At 45.2% G+C, this 16,604-nt stretch overlaps 1 protein-coding gene across 1 annotated transcript in view; it reads right to left on the bottom strand.

Annotated features, from left to right (window-relative positions):
* Nucleotides 1-99: 99 nt before the first annotated feature.
* KNTC1 (kinetochore associated 1) overlaps nt 100-16,604 on the bottom strand; it is a 46,962-nt gene continuing 30,457 nt past the window's right edge. The window contains exons 43-64 of the mRNA XM_058158206.1: nt 16,453-16,562; nt 15,533-15,725; nt 14,320-14,409; nt 13,527-13,698; nt 13,325-13,383; nt 12,566-12,782; nt 11,375-11,448; nt 10,264-10,474; nt 9,003-9,112; nt 7,849-7,898; nt 7,450-7,528; nt 6,582-6,700; nt 6,060-6,195; nt 5,837-5,932; nt 4,441-4,497; nt 4,226-4,280; nt 4,010-4,073; nt 2,602-2,731; nt 2,342-2,431; nt 1,430-1,572; nt 1,005-1,095; nt 100-433 (exon numbers count right to left, since the gene is read on the bottom strand). Of these exons, the coding sequence (XP_058014189.1) occupies nt 398-433; nt 1,005-1,095; nt 1,430-1,572; nt 2,342-2,431; nt 2,602-2,731; nt 4,010-4,073; nt 4,226-4,280; nt 4,441-4,497; nt 5,837-5,932; nt 6,060-6,195; nt 6,582-6,700; nt 7,450-7,528; nt 7,849-7,898; nt 9,003-9,112; nt 10,264-10,474; nt 11,375-11,448; nt 12,566-12,782; nt 13,325-13,383; nt 13,527-13,698; nt 14,320-14,409; nt 15,533-15,725; nt 16,453-16,562 (2,382 nt within the window). The 3' untranslated portion in view covers nt 100-397. The remainder of the gene's footprint in view (nt 434-1,004; nt 1,096-1,429; nt 1,573-2,341; nt 2,432-2,601; nt 2,732-4,009; nt 4,074-4,225; nt 4,281-4,440; nt 4,498-5,836; nt 5,933-6,059; nt 6,196-6,581; nt 6,701-7,449; nt 7,529-7,848; nt 7,899-9,002; nt 9,113-10,263; nt 10,475-11,374; nt 11,449-12,565; nt 12,783-13,324; nt 13,384-13,526; nt 13,699-14,319; nt 14,410-15,532; nt 15,726-16,452; nt 16,563-16,604) is intronic.

Here is a 16,604-nt window from a genome sequence, read left to right as displayed (position 1 = left end):
CCTAGAGTCGGGAACCACTAGCACATATGTGTGAGGGGAACCTTTACCTTTAAGACAGATTTGTGCCTTAAATGTCAATGAAAGGGCAGGAGAGCCACGTCTTCACAGATTTACATTTATTGATTGATTTACATTTATTTATTAAATCATGGAGATACTTGGCATCTCCCCTTATATGGAAACTTTCAGTAATTATTATATTATGGGACTATCAGAGCGAGTTTGCCAGATATATATTTTGTATAAACACCCGCGGAATGTGGAAATTGTGTTTCCAGTGATAAAATTAGCATATATACACAGAGATCACCTTAGTCTCAAGTAGAAATAAGGCTAAAATGTTAAGTTTTGTATGTCCAGATGAGGTTATCAAGAAATACCAGCTTCTTTGGGGAATTTACAGCAGAGTTTCTGCCAGCTCACTGAAGTACATCTGGAAGGAGATTAAAAAATGACCAAGGTAAGATCCTAGGATTAGATAAAGATACATTTCTCTTAAAACTACATTATATACATGATATAGGTAGTCCTCGACTTATGACCACAACTGAGCCCAAAACCTCTGTTGTTAAGTGAGTTTTGCCCCAGTTTACGACATTTCTTGCCTACAGTTATTAAGTGAATCACTGCAGGTGTTCTTCTTGCATTTGTTTCGTATCGGCGTCTTCTGAACTTTTACCAAGAAAGGCCTTTGGCAGTTTGCCTAATTGGACCAAGGTTGGTGATAGGACTGAGGAATTGGTGTTGGGAGGAGTTTGCTTTAATTTAGTTGAACTAGCGCCGAGAATGAAGTAATTCTCAGTTGTTCGAATACAGTTGTTTTTTTTTTTCACTGACTGAGTTTCCTACTACCTACTCGGGCCTGGGTCACAACAATGACTTGGCCTAAGAAACTGCAGCCAGTGGAAGGTGCTTTGGGCAGAAAAACAGAATAGCAAATAGAAAAACAGAATATTTCCCCCGAATAAGCCTTTCAGACTGATTTAAAAAATAAAACTGAGTACCTTCACCACTTCAGAAGCCGTCCGTTTCGAAGGAGGAGACGTTTCGGGCTTCCGGAGATATTCTGTTATTAGAGACGCTGCATCTTCTGTCCTGCACAGCCACAAAGCGAGGGATTAGGGCGAGAGACCTCTTCATTGTGTATATTGCAAGACACATATTGCATAGAAGAGTCCTCTTAATTTCCTTAAAAGTATCGGAAAGCTGAGCTTCCCAGAAAAATTTCCCCGGGCAATGGTGAATTAGCTCTGCACGTATTAGATGGTGGAGGGGAGAGGGAATAGAGAGTGCTGTGTGTCCGCTTCCCTGAAATCCCAATGGAAAGGCGTGATATAAATTGAATATAAAAAGCGCTGGGGCTTCCAAAGTGTGCTTTCTCCTTCCAAACAGAGCCATCAATCCAGACCCTCCCCCGCTTTTTGCCTACCTGTTGTTGGCTACAAGTTTTTCCACCAAGCCTTTCACTTGGCCAGGATGCCTGTGTTGTAACTTTAACAACGGGAAATATTTGACATCTGCCAAGTCCTTTTCGGCTTGGTGAAGGATGTGGTCCAGGACGCAACTCCTCACCTACAAAGCAGGGAGAAAGTTATCCTATTTATCGGAGTATAAGACGCACCTTAGTTTTTGGGGAGGAAAATAAGAAAAAAGCTGATTGGCAGGTGGATCGGCCTCCCGGAATACCCCCAATCAGCTGTTCCCAGAGGTGAATTTTAGCAACAGGTTCCTTGGTTGTGAGCTCTGTGCCTTGCTTTTTTCCCCTCTGCCTCTGAAATTCCCTTTCAGAAAAAACTTTTTTCTGCCTCTGAAAGTCTCGGAAACAGAGCTTCAGAAAAAAAGCCTCTGCAGCTCTGTTTGGGGGCTTTTTTTCCTGAAGCTCTATTTGGGGGCTTTTTTTTCCTGAAGCTCTATTTGGAGGCTTTTTTTTGAAGCTCTGTTTGGGGGCTTTTTTTCTGAAGCTCTGTTTGGGGGCTTTTTTTTCTGAAGCTCTATTTGGAGGCTTTTTTTCCTGAAGCTCTGTTTGGGGGCTTTTTTTCTGAAGCTCTATTTGGAGGCTTTTTTTCTGAAGTTCTGTTTGGGGCTTTTTTTTCCTAAGCTCCGTTTCGGGCTTTTTTTCTGAAGCTCCATTTCTGATGCTTTTTTCAGCCTCTGAAACCTCCATTTGAGAAGCTGGGCGGGGCTACATTCAGAGTATAAGACGCACCCAGATTTTCACCCTCTTTTTTTGGGAGGGAAAAAGGTGCGTCTTATACTCGGAAAAATACGGTACTCTGGAAGATGAGCAGGTCAACCCTGCCAGGTTGGCTTTTATCCCCCCCCCACTCCCCTCTTTGCCTACCTGTGAAGCCACACCGGCCGCCTCGCCCAGGCTCAGGTGTTCTTCCGTCTGCTGCAGCACCCGCTCGAGATCGGCCGAGGACAGAAAGGCCTATCCGGAGGGCAAAAACCGGGTCACTTCTCCTCAAATAAGCATGTGAAATCACATCGCACGGCTGAAATGCTTCGGATCTCGTCACGGGAAGAATGTCACGTCTGGGACTTGAGATCAGCGCACACGGGGAGAGTCCCCGGGCAGGGAGGGCGGGTGCCTTCGCTCACCTGAATCTGCTGGGCTTTTTTCTCCTGTTGAGGAATCAGCACCAGGCATCCTAAAGCCAAACCCATCAGGTCTAACTGGGCGTATCGCTTTGCGATCCCACTTAAATCCAGATCCGCCATGACGGGACACCTTGTTGGAGGCGGAAAAGGTTTATGTTAGCCATAAAAAAAAAATCAAACTCGCCAAAGAACCAGATTTATAAGTCTTAAAATTTTATTCTTTCCATTCTTGCTTTCTGCTATTTTGTCTTACAACATGTTTCCCAGGCAAAACCCCAGCATGTACTGCAAAGGGGTGGAGAAGAGATATGTGTATGTATGTATGTGTGGGTGTACTTACGTTTTTTCCAAAAACACTACACTACTAACCAGAGCATATAAAACATTTGCTAGGCCAATTTTAGAATACAGCTTGCCTGCCTGGAACCCTCACCACATTTCTGACATCAATACAATTGAATGTGTCCAGAAATATTTTATAAGAAGAGTTCTCCATTCCTCTGAAAACAACAAAATATCTTATGCCACCAGACTTGAAATCCTAGGCTTAGAAAACTTAGAACTCCGCCGCCTTCGACAAGACCTAAGTTTAACTCATAGAATCATCTATTGTAATGTCCTCCCTGTTAAAGACTACTTCAGCTTTAATTGCAATAATACAAGAGCAACCAATAGATTTAAACTTAATGTTAACCACTTTAATCTAGATTGCAGAAAATATGACTTCTGTAACAGAATCATCAGTGCTTGGAACACTTTACCTGACTCTGTGGTCTCTTCCCGTAATCCCAAAAGCTTTAACCAAAAACTTTCTACTATTGATCTCACCCCATTCCTAAGAGGACCATAAGGGGCGTGCATAAGAGCTGTCCTATTGTTTTTTTTTCTTTTTTCTTCTTCTTCCTATATATATTCTTATACCTCCTAATATTTCCTCATATATATGTTTATATACTATATAATCTTTTTGTGTGATGCTTATATATATTGTTGTGACAAAATAAATAAAAATAAATAAATAAAAATAAATAAAGTATGTATATACACCCTAAAGATACGAGTTCCAGGTGTAGCTATAGAAGGCGAATATCTCTTCAACTGTAGCTTTTACACTCTTGATGATGTTAGCAGTAACAATTTTTGGTAGATAAAGAGTTGGCTAATCTAGAAGGAGCTTCTCTATTTATTATTGATAAGACAAAACTGATTTGCCCTCCTATGTTACATATACTTGTTCTTTATACAGTTAAAAAAACCCACATGATCGCAATGAAACAATCCATCCCATCATCTCATCTAGCCTAAGGAGCCTCTCTTCCCACTTCCAATTATATACAAATATTTTTATATTTTGGTGTCCCGGTCTCACACACAACACTCGCTCTCTCCTGAATGTTCCTCTGCTTACATCAGCAACATCTTGAAACTCCGGCAAAAGGCTTCGAGTTGATCGGGACTGGGGGGACCAAAAGCTTTAAAAAAAGACGAGAGAGAGAGAAAAAGATTTCGGCCGGTGAGAATTCACTCCCCTCTTGAGACATTGCTGAATTTGTGCCATCGCTTCTAACGCCTGGTTTTCCATACGATGCCATGAAGGTAAACTAAAAAAACCCGAAACACTCACCAGAAAGAACTGGGGCTAGAATGACATTCTGCCAGGCTCGGCTGTAATTTGGGATCTGCAGAAAGTTAAAAAGCATCTTAAAATCCCAGAGAGAACAAAACTGAACCAGTCAGTCAATTACAAACAATTGACAAATTCTGTTGGTGAATTTATGACTATTTCACTAAAATAAGAGATTAGAAAGACTTTACTTGGCATGGTAGAAATTTACGCACCGTCCATAAGGAATAAATGCCAGAGATCTTCACTAAAACTTCCCTCAAATAGTGAACCTGAAATGCAAGAGAGTAAAATACGTGAATAGCATCTTATTGAACACAATGACAAAAAACTTGAGTTTTTTCCCCATTTACATTACAATAATGGCAATAGTGGCGAGGATTCATTAAGCAAGTCAAAAATGAACCGAGGTTTAATTGCCAGAATCAAACCTCGGTTCATCAGACAGGCAAATCTCCCTAACTTGCAGTAAAAGTCTTATACTCCCTAATCAGTAAAAGAACTTGGTGCCGATAAGTTTGCAGTTTAAAAATAACACAGTGCAAAAAAAAAAGAAGAAGAAGAAAATAGGATTAAGACAGAAAAGGAGAATGTTCTTAATGTTAGAAGGACTTCAAAATAATTTAACAATAACCAGCTAATAGTTCTAAGGGAGAAAATGGCGATTTCTCTTAATCATTCTTGGCTAAACAGATGACGACTCTCTAAATCAGGGGTCCTCAATCTTTTGGACCTCGGGGACCACCAAGTTCATAATTTTAAATCCCGCAGACCACTAATACGAATCCAGAGCACCGCTTGCTGAAGCGCCTGGACTCCCAGTGACAGGATGGGGTCCTTTAAGCACTCTCCCTCCTCTCTCTTTCTCTCTCTCTCTCCCCCCTCTCCCACTCTTTCTCTCTCTCCCCCTCTCTTTTTCTCTCTCCCACTCATTCTCTCCCATTCTTTCTCTCTCATCTCTTTCTCTCTCTCCCTCTCTCTCTCTTTCTCTCTCTCCCACTCTTTCTCTCTCTCTCCTCTCTCTCTCCCCTTTTCTCTCCCACACTTTCTCTCTCTCTCTCTTTCTCTCTCTCCCCTCTTTCTCTCTCCCACTCATTCTCTATCTCCCATTCTTTCTCTCTCCACTCTTTCTCTCTCTCATCTCTCTCTCCTCTTTTCTCTCTCTCCCCTCACTCTTTCTCACTCATTCTCTTTCTCTCCCCCCCCCACTCACTCTCTCTCATACTGATTCTCTTTCATTCTGTCTCTAATTCTCTCTCTCATTCTCTCTCTCTCTCTCTCTCTCATTCTCATTCTCTTTCATTCTGTCTCTTTTTCTCTATTTCATTTTGCGTGGCATCAGCATTCCGCCGGTATATTTGCGCCAGCCGGTGGAGCAAAGCAACCCTCGTCTCCTGCCCGCTTGGGACTTGGGAGCCGTAAACGGCGTCTGGTCAGGGGAGCAGCCGGATTTTGCTCTCCATTGCGGACACTAGACCGGCCCCCTGCAAGCTTTTGTCTCTCGAGGAGCCCGGCCGAAGTTTCCCGTGCCGCTTCAGCGAGCGGTCCTTGCATAATTCGTCCTGGGATGTTGGGGGGGGGGGCAGAATGGAGAAAAAGAAAGGGGCTTACCATTTTGAACATCATTAGCTTCTCTAGCAAACCGTTCCAGAGCACAGGATTGTGCACTCTGTACTCCAAGGAAAGCTCAGCCACCAGTTTGACTGCCTGAAAGTGGACGTATTTGTGGGAAAGCGTAGGATTGAATACCTCTCCTGCCTCCGTCTTCCCCCCAGCCTCAGCCTTTTTAACCCCTCTGGACTTCCAACTCCCAGCCTTCCCCAACCGGCCTCACCTTGGGCTCATGGCTGTGGTTCTTCCACAGCCCTTTAATCATGCCCTCCTTCGGTGCCCTGTGGAAGGATTCATAGGTATAAGGAATATTCAGAGCTTCCAGCTGTGACAGGTAAATGAAACATTTCATGAAGTTCCTGTTAGGAAGCAGAAAAACAGAAAGTCGTAGGTGTGGTAGGAGGCGAATTGGGAGACTTTTAATGTAAAATGGATCACTCGTGATTTCTCTTTTTTTCTTTTTAAAGGCATCAGAAAAAGACTCTACCAAATGCTCTCTTTTTTAAAAAAAATCAAGTTTTATTGATTTTTTCTTTCTTTCACACACATGCACGTATTTTATGATGTTAATATTACTGGTATAATTACTGGTATTGACCAGTATCGTATCATATACAATTTATTCTATCCAATTTCATTTTACATAGTAACTGTTTTTGTCAAAATATTCTTTTTTCCATATCGATTTTTATCCGCCCTGATATGCCACTAAGCTCACCCCAAATGGGAGATGCCCCTTCCTCACCTGACTTTATTCATGGGTTTTTTGAAGAGCGATTCAATGGCAGCAGGATCCGCCAGGAAGAGGAGACACCGCAGAGCTCGGGTCCGGTGGGCGAAAGTCAGCTGGTTGACCCCGATGGGCTAAAATTACAAGAGACGATGTGTCTTTTGCAGTTTCATGAAGGCTAACTTAGGACTTGCCGTATTTTTCGGAGTATAGGGGTGAAAAAGAGGGTGAAAATCTGGGTGCGTCTTATATTCCGAATGTAGCTTCAGAAAAGAAGCCCCCAAACAGAGCTTCAGAAAAAAAAAAGCCCCAAACGGAGCTTCAGAAAAGCCCCCAAGCTTCAGAGGCTTTTTTTCTGAAGTTCTGTTTTGGAGGCTTTCAGAGACAGAAAAAAAAAAGCCAAAAAAAAAAAAAAAAGCAAGGCACAGAGCTCACAACCAAGGAACCTGTTGCTAAAATTCACCTCTGGGAACAGCTGATTGGGGGTATTCCGGGAGGCCGATCCACCTGCCAATCAGCTTTTTTCTGATTTTCTTCCCCAAAAACTAAGGTGTGTCTTATACTCCGGTGCATCTTATACTCCGAAAAATACAGTAACGCTTCTCGAATTGTAGTTTGTTTTTACATGTTATTCCTAAGGAGGCCTCCGTCATACTCCACGGATTTACTATGAGAATTTCCTTGCAAACTTTCCTTGCGTGCTCATGGAGAAAATACTGCTTCTAAAGATGAATGATTGTTTTCTCAACTTTGGCCATTTTGAGAGGGGTGGACTCCAATCCCCAGAATTCTTGGGAATTGAATTCCACCCCTCTTCAAATGGCTGAGGTTGAGAAATAACGGAATTATCGTGTAGGAATTAATTATAAATATGGGCACTTACAGAGGTTGCAGAAACGGCGCATTCGTAAAGAATCCTTAACTGATTATCCGCTGGGTAAAGTTGAAGAAGGTATACGATTCTGCAGAAACAAAAATCGAACCTTTTCTATTCTCAGCCATCTTGACGATCATTTTTGCAACCGTCATCAATACAAATTTTGATCATGGGGGGGTGTCTAACAGTCATACGTGTTAAAAGGTAAATTTTTCTCCCACCCACCCCCACCCCGGGTTCCGTTGTAACTTCAAATGGCCACAAAACAAACTGTTGTAAGTCAAGGACTCTACCCAGCTGCATTCTAAAAGATTGGGAATTTGCAGGCTCCATGCTACCAGTTACACTGTTGAAGGGAAACACACACACTGACACACAACCTTGTGCTAGCCAGCCATAGCTTACCGCTTCAAGTCTTCATCTTCTTGAACATTTTTCGAACCCTCAGAGTCCTCCTTTTAAAGTAAAGCAGAAAAAAAAACACCCTTTCTGATTTTGGGAAGCTGAATTCTGATAACGAAGTCGATTTCTTGGAAGGCTGCCTGTAACTGTCGGAAGGTAGAGAGCCAGAAAGAGGAACAAGCTAGAGGCTAAAACATACGAAGAACGGTTGCAGGAACTGTGTGTGTGTAGTCTGATGAAAAGAAGGACTAGGGGAGACATGATAGAAGTCTTCCAATATCTCAGGGGTTGCCACAAAGAAGAGGGAATCAAACTATTCTCCAAAGCACCTGAGGGCAGAATAAGAAGCAATGGGTGGAAACTAATCAGGGAGAGAAGCAACCTAGAACTAAGGAGAAGTTTCCTGACAGTTAGAACAATAGTTGTGAATGCTCCAACACTGGAGGCTTTTAAGAAGATGTTTGTCTGAAGTGGTGTAGGGTTTCCTGCCTAAGCAGGGGGTTGGACTAGAAGACCTCCAAGGTCCCTTCCAACTCTATTATTCTATTCTATTCTATTCTATTCTATTCTATTCTATTCTATTCTATTCTATTCTATTCTATTCTATTCTATTCTATTCCATTCCATTCCATTCCATTCCTCCTATTCTATTCTGTTCTGTTCTGTTTTGTTCTGTTCTGTTCTATTCTATTCTTATACCTATTCCTATTCTGCTTTCTCTATGCCGGGTCAAAATTCTCTCCCTGAGCATTTGTACGTAGGTTTTCTAATTTAATTTAGCTTTGCTGCCTGTTACGATGCCTTTTCCAGGATTCATCCATCCGCTTTTCTTGTTTCACTGGAGTTCGGAAATTAACGTTTTTGAGCAACTATCGCTATTGGGTAGATGAAAAGCATTGTGATATCGTTACCAGACAAGTGGTTCAGACGTTTCCTGCCTGGGTGTGAGCTACAGAATGAAATCGGATGCCTTTTAATGAAACATGTTAGTCTGAAAAGGTGCTCGCAGGCTCCAGAAATCTGCCAGGATGGGACGATGGACGTGTTTAGCAAAGGGAAGACGTTCTCAGCAGCTTCTAACCCTGAAGGCCAGAAGGAAGTGTCCGTGGTACCACCTCAGAACACCTGGCTAGCCAGAGAGAAGGGGCTGAACTTACATCTGTTGGGAGGTCGTTCGGACACAGCCATCTCTCCAGCAAAGTGTCCCAGATTTTCTTCAGATCCAGGTTGTTAATTTGTGCTATTTCTCTAGCGGCAGCATGGATATCTACCCAGAGAGAAGAGGACAAGTTTGTGAAGGACAACATCTTCCTTTGTGTCAGACTTGTCTCGGCTTGAACCCCCAAGTAAGAAGGATCCTTAACTCTATTTGGGTGAGAAAGATAAAGTTCACTAGAAGTCGAGTGACTTACTGTAAATTTTTTTTAAAAATTTATATCCCGCCCTTCTCCGAAGACTCAGGGCGGCTTACAGTGTGTAAGGCAATAGTCTCATCCTATTTGTATATTTATATACAAAGTCAACTTATTGCCCCCCCAACAATCTGGGTCCTCATTTTACCTACCTTATAAAGGATGGAAGGCTGAGTCAGCCTTGGGCCTGGTGGGACTAGAACCTGCAGTAATTGCAGGCTGCTGTGTTTTAATAACAGGCTTCTTACAGCCTGAGCCACACCGCGGCCCAAATTCACTTGACTTCTAGTAAAATATACCTTTCTCACCCAAATGGAGTTAAGGATCCTTCTTACTTAGAGGCTGAAGTTGAGGCAGGTCTGACTCTTCGCTCACTTCTACCCTATGACGCTCGAAGGTCGTTCTTGCCAAGAGGCCGAGCGTGAGCTCTGTTGTGGAGCAGAGCTGGCAGCAGAGTCGGACAGTGAGGAGGTTGGGGAGGAACTTGGGCCAGTCCTGGAGGCTGGGGAAAGCTAAGACGAGGGTTCTGCGTCGGAGGCAGAGAGGGAGCTAGACAGCAGCGAGGCAGAGGAACAGCTGGAGCCTGTTCCCAGTGTGAGCGTGCGCAGAGCCACTGGAAGACACGAACAACTCAGAAAGCAGGATCGACTTGGGAGTAAAACCTTGGAGATAATTGGCCCCTCCAAGAGGAGCGAATGGGACGTGAGCTTTTGCAGGAAGCAATTAGTTCATTTGGTCGATTCAAGATTGGAAAGTCCTGTTCGTGACTCTAACAGAATCTGTGCCAAGTTTGCCCTTGCCCTGCGTTTGGAAATTGGCTCTCTGGCAGCGTTCCAAGGGAGATAGGGTGGGTGTTGATAAACATACCTCTGAAAGACTGTTTGACAAAGCCTTGTTGACTGTGAATGACAGCATAATTCGCAGTCGTTTAAACCGAAGAGGTTTGGCCAGGATTAAAGACTTGGCTTCACGCTTTCTAAGGTAGCTTAGGTCAGGACAAGCTCACCCGGATAGTCTCTCCCGGTTGGGTTTTGGATTCTCTCCACGATGCTGCTGTGCTGATAGAGCTGAATGGTCAGATTGGCGGGTTTCCCGAGGAGCTTCTGGTGCTCCTCTGAGTTCAGTTTCTGGGCTGCCAAAACGGCTTCCGTGGCCGCCTTCTTGTGCTGCACCTGCAGCTTCTTCAGATGTACCTGGACCTTCTCGCGAGACTCGTCCTTCAAAAAAGAAGGCAGAGCATTCACTTGCCGCCCGTCTGCAGCTGGGACCGCCACCTCCCGCTGCCATGGTTCACCTTGGCCCCTGCTTTTCGTAGCCACTCAAGTGGAAGAGGTGAAACAGCCCACCTGTTCAGGAGGCACCAGCTTCATGCTCCGAATTGCCTTCCTCGTTAATCATGAAACACGGGAAGAGCCTAAAACCATAGGCCCATCTTTGATCAACCCTTTTCCCCTGTTATGGGTCTGAAATCCAGCAGGTTCTGGAGAACCGGTAGCGGAAATTTTGAGTAGTTTGGAGAACCAGCAAATGGGGATTTTGCAGTATCCTTTCCCCAGAGTGGGGTGGGAATGGGGATTCTGCAATATCCTTCCCACAGGAGTGGGGAGGGAATGGGGATTTTGCAGTATCCTTCCCCTGCCACGCCCACAGAACCTGCAGGTGTCTCTTAAGCCCCCAATGGAATCTAATGATTGTGGTGCAATTTTTGTGATCGAATAGGAACTAGCAAAGTGCCTAAAAAACAAACTCCTGAATCACCTTGCTGCAAAAGAAGATGGCAGCAAATGAATGACGGCTCAACAGCTTCGGTGGAGACTAGCTCTGTAACGCCCCAAGCGTCCAATGAGGGAGGGAGGGAGGGAGGGAGGGGTGTGTTGGTGAGCATGTGTGCGCGACGGAGGAAGTGCAAAGGAGCAGCTACGTGTACGAAGCAACCCAGAGGAGAGGAAGCTAAATTCACCGCAACTCCCAGGGAAGGAACCACGAGCTGGCTAGAATTCCCAGTGCCCTGTTCCCATGTTGCGTTTTGACCCCAACTGAACAGACTAGGACCCTGATAGTTCATATTATGCAATTCTCAGCTGTTCTCTAAAAACATGGAAAGCTTCCTCCGTTACCGTTACTGTTGAGTTCTTCAGCCATTTTTCTGCTAAGCTGAGGCATAGTTTCAAAGTCTGGACCTTGATGGGCCCTGGAGGTAAAGCGGAGAAAGAAAAAAACCCACATCTATAAAGTCCACAGTCTCCTTTCTGGGTTTCAACTGGACAGAGCAGGGGAGAGGTAGAACAAGGGAGAGGCGGTTCAGCTGAAGATCAAGGCCCACCCCTTCTTCATTCTAGGTAGTGCAGGGAGGAACGGAGAAAAGAGCAATGCAGGTTGCGTGGCTTACGAGGGAGGAAAGGGACCCGAACCTCTTTACAAGGCACAGCTGCTGATGGGGTTTAAAAGGAGAGGCAAATGGGAGGGGCGGTTGCCGGGGTCAAACACTGAGTTTATCTGGTGTTTCTTTGAATCCTGGCATCCTCCCAACTTCGTTTGATTTACTGCCGTGCTACTTTACTTCAGGAATTCCTTATTTTGCTTGCCCTGCTGGATTAATTACCTTGCCTTGCCTTTGGATTGTTTGTTAGAAGTTCTCTGCTTACAACGTTTGGGACTGAAGTATTGATTATTATAGGTTGGTGGAAGAGCTCTCTCTCCAGGCCGGAGAGCTGAAAGGGACATTGGGGGGCACAGTTGGTTATAATAAAGGGACTCCTATTGATTCTCTGGCTGTGTTGCCTTTGTGTCACGCCCCGGGTCATCACAGACGCAAGAGATCTGCTATGGGCAATAAATTGGCTTCCTAAGGATCTATAGTTGAGAGGGTGGATCCCACGGGAAGCCAAAAAGTGATTTTGGTTTGGCTCGGTCTGCTGAGGAACTCTTGCCAATGGTAGGTTATTTAGTAAAAAGGAAAGGTAAGGTAAGGTTTCCCTCTCCACTCGTGTCCAGTTTTAGAGGATGGTGCTTATCTGCATTTCCTGGCTGAAGGAGCTAGTGTTGTCTGAAGACGCTTCCGTGGTCATGTGGCCGGCATGAATATATGCCGAGGCGCACGGAACACTGTGAGTTTCCCTCCAAAGTGGAGGGATTTATCTACTTGCTTCCACATGCTTTCGAATTACTAGATGGGCAGGAGCTGGAGCAAGGAATGGGAGCTCACCACATCAAGCGGTGCTTGGGTCTCGAACTGCCGACCTTCCGGTCGACAAGCCCAGCACCTTAACTGCTAACCGCTCTTAAACCAGCATCCCTCTTGAACCAACCTGTCGGAAGCTCTTGAGCTATCTGGTGGGCTAGCGCTGTGGCCCATTCCGGCTTAGTGATCGACAGTAAGTAAGACTGGATAGCCTGCATGGTCTCCTCCGTTCTCTTGTCCACTTTCCACAACTGTCCACTGGTGGTTGCTGCTAACAGCTTCGGCTTCAGCTGTTCTTGGAAAATGTGGTTCACGGCAGAGGCGTAGAGGTTATTTAAGGAAACCTGGGCGAAAGTAAACAGAGCGGTGAAACTCTAAGCAGGACTTATCCCAAGCTTCATATGCAACCAACTTTTTCAGCAAACTTTATTTTATGTCTTTCTGGGATGGACTTAAGCCCCAGTCTCAGCTGGAAAGTTTGAGCCAAAGCTACTACCCTGTTTCCCCGAAAATAAGACGTCCCCTGCTGATAATAAGCCCAATCGGGCTTTTGAGTGCATGCATTAAGATAAGCCTCCCCCCCAAAATAAGCCCTCCCCAGAAATATTTAAACACAGAGCTGGAAATCAGATAAGACAGCAAGAAGACTCCCATCTTGTTCCACACGCCCCAAAATAATAAGATCTCCCCGAAAATAAGGCCAAGCGCTTATTTCGGGGTTCCAAAAAAAAAAAAAAAAAGACAGGGTCTTATTTTCAAGGATACACGGTCAGTTTCTTCAATCCAATCCTTCAATCCAAAGCATCTCGCTCTACCCTTTCATGGAATCCTTTGCGTTTCCTCCTTCAGGGACTTAAAAAGAGGAACAAAAAGTAGCCCTTGTTACCTTCATGACTTTGCATATCAAAAGCAACTTCGGGAAGGATTCCTGATTGATTTCTGCAGCTGTAGGGAAAAAATAAATAACTCAGCAGTCGTTTGGGGAAGAAGCGAGCTTTCCAAATGCAGCTCTTAAATCCGAAGGTGTTTTTTTAAAAAAATCTCTTTATGAATAATATATATATATATATATTTTACAAAATGCTCACAAATGATCTTCCAGAAGCACTGCGAAGTTTTAAAGAAAATCAGATGGAAAGGCAGCCGGGTTTGAGCAGCCGGGGACAGGCGAAGCCCTTGATCGAGAAGGAACTGCTGTTCCAGATCACCAGGAGGGGAGAGTCTCTTGTAGGATATCAAGTGTTTTAGGAGCATGTTGGCCTGGGAGCAACAGATAAAACAAGGTTAAGTTTCTTCTCTGCTTTTTTAAAAAGAAGCTATAGATACACGCAACACAAGCCAGTGAATAACATTGCACTCTGTATTTACACGTTGTAGTCGTCGAATGGAACACGCAGGGCAGCATTTTTGGGGCAAAACATGGCTTTCAGAATCAGAAAAGAAGGAAGGAAGGAAGGAAGGGAAAGGGGGAAGGAAGAAAGGAAGGAAGGAGAAAGGGAAAGAAAGGAATGAAGGAAGGAGAAAGAAATGAAGGAAGGAGAAAGGAAGGAAGGCGAGAGAAAGGAAAGAAGGAGAGAGAGACAGAAGGGAAAGGAAGGAAGGAAGGAGAAAGGAAGGTTCTTGAAAGCCGATTGTGCTCCTTATAGAGCAGCAGATTAAGGGAGCGTCTGATTCAGCCTTCAGGTTATTTCATGGTGGAATTTAAGCCTAACGGTTCGGCCCCTTTTGCTCAGGGAATGGCTCCTCCACGTTTGCCCCAAAATGCCATCTTCCTGACTCCACAGCTGTGTTTCTCCAGCTGGGGAACTTGAAGACACGTGGACTTCAGCTCCCAGAATTCCCCAGCCAGCCCTGGGGCTAACAAACCGACCCCTTTCTTACCCAGTTCAGTGGGAAGCCTGTGGCTTGACCTCCAGCTCTTTCCATCACCGTCAAAAGGCCTTGGATGGTCTCATAGTTGTACGGATCCACCTGTTTCCCCCGTCAAAAGCGAAGTTGGACGATCAATCATTTTGTGATTAGAGAGCCTCTTTCAAGCAGCTCACCCCTTAACTGCGGGTGAGGGGCTCCTCTGCCCCACCCACTGGGGAAATCGAAATTTCTTTCCTATCGGTTCTGGGGGCGTGGCTTGGGGGTGTGTGTGTGTGTGTCATGTGACTGGGTGGGCGTGGCTATATGACTGGGGGATCAAAAGACAGAAACTCACTAACAATGTCCTGCTGGAGCAGGGTTGGACTAGATGACCTCCAGGGTCCCTTCCAGCCCTGGATTATCCTCTGAAGCTGCGTCTAGTGCCAGGTTTGTAGTCCTTCCTTCCTCTCCTTTTTCCTCCCTCCCTCCCTCCCTCCCTCTTTCTTTTCTTTCTTTCTTTCTTTCTTTCTTTCTCTTTCTTTCTTTCTTTCTCCTTCCTCCCTCCCTCCCTCCCTTCCTCTCTCTCTCTCTCTCTTTCTTTCTTTTTCCTTCCTTCCTTTCTTTCTCCTTCCTCCCTCCCTCCCTCTTTCTTTCTTTCTTTCTTTCTTTCTTTCTTCTTTTCTCCTTCCTCCCTCCCTCCCTCCTCCTTTCTTTCTTTTTCTTTCTCTCTCTCTCCAACGAACCCTCCACCCACCCCCTATTTTTTGCCTAGCAGGCTTCAGCTTTTTTACCTTTAAAAAAAATGCTTTTAAAAGTTTTTTTTAAAAAAAAGCTTCTGGCACCTCAGCCGGGATCGTCAGAGCCTTCTTTTAACCCTTTAAAAGCATTTTTTTAAACAACCTCGTTAAAAAAATGCTTTTAAAAGTAAAATAATTAAAAAAAAACACCTCTGGCTCAGATGGGCATTGCCGGAGGAGGGGGGGGGCGGAGCCAGGGATTTTTGCTACTGGTTCTCCGAACCACCCGCCGCCATTGCTACCGGATCGGGCAATCCGGTCTGAACCGGGAACCCTGGTCCCACCTCCATCATCACCTCCATCCTCAAATATATCCCGCCTTTCTCCTCCTTGGCCTTTATCACCTTTTGTATTAACTGGCTTCGAATAACTATGATTGGGAATTTTTAAACCCCGGCTTAAATCAAACCAGCATCGTTCTTCCCTGCCAAACAACATAACGTTACTTTGTGGAGCATGGTGCTGAGGCTGGTCACCAAGCCTGTGGTGCTGCTAAGCAGCGGGATGGTCTCGACCGCTCTGGCCACCGCCAGGACGTGGGGCTCCTTCCCAGGCCCCGGCTCCAATTCTCGGCTGGCATCTTGGAGGTGGGTTTCAATGTAGACCTGCAGGGCGGCGTCCGTATCTAAGTGGAAGGTTCTGAAAAGCAGAATAGATCAAAAGGGAGAAAGGACTTGGAATAGAGAGAAGGGGAGGGGAGGGAAGGAAAGGAAGGGAGGGTGGGTGGGAGGAAGGAAAGGAAGGAGGGAAAGAGAAAAAGAAAGGAGGGAAGGTGGAGGAAGGAAGGAGGAAAGGGAAAGGAGGGAAAAGGAAGAGATGGAGGGAGGAAGGAGATGGGAATAAGGGAGGAAGGAAGGAGGGAGGAGGGAAGGAAGGAGGGTGAGAGGAAAGAAAGGAAGGAGGAAAGGGAAAAAGAAAGGAGGGAGGGTGGGAGGGAGGAAGGAAGGAGGAAAGGGAAAGGAGGGAAAAGGAAGGGAGGAAGGAGATGGGAATAAGGGAGGGAGGGAGGGTGGGAGGAAAGAAAGGAAAAAAGAAAGGAGGAGGATGTAAGGAGATGGGAATCAGGAAGGGAAGGAAGAAAGGAAGGAGATGGGAATCAAGGAGGGAGGAAAGGATGAAGGAAGGAGGGATAGAGATGGGAATCAGGGAGGGAGGAAGGAAGGGAAAGCCAAACTTCCCCAATCAAATCAAATATTTGGTGAAATGTGGGAATTTCTGTATAAGAAAGGTCAGGAAACGTGCCGCATGTAATTCAAGATTTTTCTTGATTTGTCCGAATCTGGTTTAAATTTCTGCTCTTCAACGCAGAGAAATGAAAGGGGGGCATTTTGCTTGCCCACCCCCCCGTGGACTTCAGCTTCCTTACCCGCAGAACTTCAGGATGAGGCTGGTATCTGCATTTGGGTGTTGAACCAGGGTCCTTAGAAGTTCCTTCTTCCTTACCGACGGCATCCGGAATATATTCTGGAAAGAGACCTTGCCCACAAAACACCCGCATCAGCATTCAGTTTAGCACGC

Source organism: Ahaetulla prasina, chromosome 15 (assembly GCF_028640845.1).
Source record: "Ahaetulla prasina isolate Xishuangbanna chromosome 15, ASM2864084v1, whole genome shotgun sequence".
NCBI classification, from domain to species: Eukaryota; Metazoa; Chordata; class Lepidosauria; order Squamata; family Colubridae; genus Ahaetulla; species Ahaetulla prasina.
This window is presented reverse-complemented; position numbering and strand designations above follow the sequence as displayed.